At 46.3% G+C, this 3708-nt stretch overlaps 1 protein-coding gene across 1 annotated transcript in view; it reads left to right on the forward strand.

Annotated features, from left to right (window-relative positions):
- Window positions 1–216: 216 nt before the first annotated feature.
- The window catches only part of LOC132988630 (proline-rich protein 7), an 8284-nt gene continuing 4792 nt past the window's right edge, over window positions 217–3708 (forward strand). Inside the window, exon 1 of the mRNA XM_061056164.1 lies at window positions 217–826. Coding sequence (XP_060912147.1) covers window positions 475–826 — 352 coding nt within the window. The 5' untranslated portion in view covers window positions 217–474. The remainder of the gene's footprint in view (window positions 827–3708) is intronic.

A 3708-nucleotide genomic window follows, 5' to 3' on the forward strand; every position in this document is an offset into this window, starting at 1 on the left:
GGAAATAAAGCAGAACTAGCAACAACTTAAATAATACAGAATAAGATATTACAATATATAAAATAGAATTTAAAAATGTAAAATATAAAATGTACAAAAGGTGCAACGTAGGAGCTGTGCAGTGGACTATGAGAAGTCTAATCTTATCTGAACTCTAACCTGCAGGAAGTGAAGCCTAACGGGCTCAGTCCTCCTCTCGACCAGCACAGATCTGATATCAGGTGAAGCGTCTGACGCAGAGCCTCTTCTTCATGTTTCATACCCTCCCTCTCTGATCACAGCCCTGCAGAGCTCTTTAAGACTTTTAATGGACTTGTTTTTTATCTCTGGATGAGATTCCTCTGGCGTCCTGATCCTGGAGTCTTCATCACAGTCTGGTAACAGGACTTCATCTATCCCAGCCTGCTCGTCTGAATCTGTCTCTTCCTGCCTCGGGGGGCGGGGGGGGACTTCTCAGCTCGTCCCGTCACTGCCATGGTGATGTCACAGGGCACCTACACCTTCCTGGCCTGTTTCGCCGGCTTCTGGTTGGTCTGGGCCGTGGTGGTCATGCTCTGCTGTTTCTGCAGCTTCCTGCAGCGCCGGCTGAAGCGGCGTCAGGAGGAGCGTCTGAGGGAGCAGTGTCTGAGGAGCGTGGAGATGGAGTCGCTCAGCTGTCACCCTGCAGGATACCCGTCTGTCCCTCCTCCTCCTGCTCCTCCTCCTCCTCCTCCTACACAGCTGCCCAGGGAGCCCCCACAGTTCTGCCCCCCTCAGACTCTGTCTCCCCCCGTTCCTCTGCAGGTTCCTCATCCCATGCCGCAGGCTAACTGGGTCACCATGCCAGGTAACACCGTCGATTCTGTTGTTTTGTTTTCATGCTCTGTGACTTTGAACAGCTCACTTTAGATAACAACATCTGACATCCTCACTTTGTGTCCTGCATTCAATAAACTCTCTAAAGAGCAGGGGGCGCTGTGCTAACGCTCAGCTGGGTCACTTTCCATCTCACCATGTAACAGCAGCGTGTAGACTTTAAAGTCTTTAAATGTGATTTTTCACACTTAAATGTATAAATCAAGTATCTCCTCTGAAAATAACTCTGAGTCATGACTGTCTACAATGGGTGTAACACCCGAGTCCCACTGTCTGTGATGTTTTCAGAGTTTTCAGAGTCCTATCTTCACTTTGTTTACATCGCCGGGACGGCCGGCTGACTCCTCCCCTCGTGTATAGAAGTTGTTTAATTGAGGAGAAAAGAAGAATAACATACTGTACTCACTGCTTAACTGTGTTTCTAGATCACGTTCATTTCAGGTAAATTTACATGCAGTGTGAAGATACGAGCAGAATAAAGATCGCTAGCATTAGCATGCTAACACAACAATGCACCGCGAGTTGTTTTGGTTTCATGCTGGTGCTCAAGGGCGACATCTGCTGGATCAAAAAATCACATATAAAGCCTTTAAAGGAAACTGAAGGTCCAGGTTCAAATGAAACAGAGTGAACAAACTACCTGTTTTATTTAAAACAATCAACAAAGATGACCTTTAATCATCTCATCAACTTTAAATCTGCAGCGTTTTAAGTTTAGTCAGAAACAAGACGTCCTCTTCTCTTCTGCAGGATGTGTGTTTATGTTTGACAGAATCAGATCTCCTTTTATTTCCATCTTCTCCTGACTGTTGGTCAGGTCTCACACCTTGGCAGGTAGCTCTCAGTGTGTGTTTGTTAGGGTGCAGCACCCTGAGGTGATGTTTACACACCAGCTACCACCTTCCTCATCACAGCAGATCTGGCGTTGGCTGACCCTCTCTCCTCATAAGCTCCTCCTTCCTGCCCATATATGGTCACAATATGGTCACTACTTGATCATCTTGTACCTTCAGCGTGAACAGACGCTGACGTGTTTGTATCTGTTGAATGCTCTCCTTCCTGTGAGTCTGGGACGAGCAGAAAGAAAGCAAACTAAGAGAGAGGATTTCATTCTGCTCTGTGTCAGATAGATTTTCATTACACTCTCTCCTCCTCCTCCTACTGCCCGGGCAGCGTTCCCCCGCCAGGCGTCATGGTGACAGCTGCTGCTGAGGCGTGGGCGGTGACAAAGAGAGTAAGAACCCGGCTACGCTGAGAAAGAGAGACAGAATGACAGCAGAGTGAAGAGTCAGCAGGAGAACAGCTGATTGTTAGACGATCACAGTAATCACTCCTCTGTGAAGACCTCCAGTTTGATATGTCACAGGGTCACGCAGGAACGCCAAAGATTGAAGGAGTCCAAGTTATCTGAATCACTTTGAGGCCGAGTGAGGGAACGCGCGAGGAGCTGTTAGCTTCCTGCTTGTTGTGTTGACTTGTTTCTATTTCAGGGTCAACTCTTATTTTACCTCAAAGGTTCCTGAACAAACCGAGTGGGACACCTTTAAGTGTTAGAGAAACTTTGTGTGATTATTAAAGATCCAGAGAAAACTTTACTCTACAGACTGATGGAGAGAGAGAGAGAGAGAGAGAGAGAGAGAGAGAGAGAGCTGAGAGAGAGGGAGAGAGAGAGAGAGAGAGAGAGAAAGAGCTGAGAGAGAGGGAGAGAGAGAGAGAGAGAGAGAGAGAGACGGAGAGAGAGAGAGAGAGAGGGAGAGAGAGAGAGAGAGAGGGAGAAAGAGAGAGAGGGAGAGAGAGAGAGAGAGAGAGACAGAGAGAGAGAGAGAGGGAGAGAGAGAGAGAGAGACAGAGAGAGAGAGACAGAGAGAGAGAGAGAGAGAGAGAGGGAGAGAGAGAGAGAGAAAGAGAGAGAGAGAGAAAGAGCTGAGAGAGAGAGAGAGAGAGAGAGAGAGAGAGAGAGAGAGGGACGGGGAACCTGATCCAACACAGACAAACTCTGAATAAGTCTTCAGCAGATTAAAGATCATTTCTGTTTTAATTATTATTATTTTGAGCTGAGTGTTTGACTGATGCTCGTGTCTTTGATTACCTGTCGATGACATTGAAAGCTCTGAATCACACCTCTTTCTTAGAAAGAAAGGATGAAGAGTTTAACCTCTGCTGCAGAAAAGTGAAGCCAATGAGGAAGTCTGCACATGAAGGAGGGACTTCGACCCGATGTAGACTTAAACTCTGACGTATTCTTATCTTCGAGTCCATCTTAGGTCTACTTCCTTCATGACCTCTGACCTCCATCAGTCAGAACAGGGACTCTCTGCTGTCTGTTCCAAAAGCCAACGGTTAGTGCTAAAGCCCCATGGACAGAGGCATAGACCCTCCAAGAGGACAGCCTAGGGTTAGGGTTAGGGGACATGTTTGTGTTAGGGTCCGAGGGTAATCTCTCTCTCCTCGATTTCTGACTCTACCTGCAGTCTGCGTCTTTTAGATCCATTTTTGAGGAGGTGCACATCAGGCTGCAAACTTACAGAGCATGTGTAGCGTAGGTTCAGGGCGACATGAACCTATCGACCCAGAAGTAAAATCGGGTCTTAGATTATCAAGATAAGAACATGAAAACATTCAGGGAAAATGTGAAGGTGGACTTTGACTTTATGACACAAAACTAAAAATTATAAGACTAAATATTTATTTAGTTTTTTGTTCTGGCACACACCGGGTTCCTTTTGATACTACAGTATCTCAGATTACTCATCTCATTTCTTACTGTAGGACAAACTGTATCTTGAGTGTGTGTGTGTGTGTGTGTGTGTGTGTGTGTGTGTGTGTGTGTGTGATGTTTATTTAAAGGTATTC

Source organism: Labrus mixtus, chromosome 14, assembly GCF_963584025.1.
Source record: "Labrus mixtus chromosome 14, fLabMix1.1, whole genome shotgun sequence".
Taxonomy (NCBI): Eukaryota; Metazoa; Chordata; class Actinopteri; order Labriformes; family Labridae; genus Labrus; species Labrus mixtus.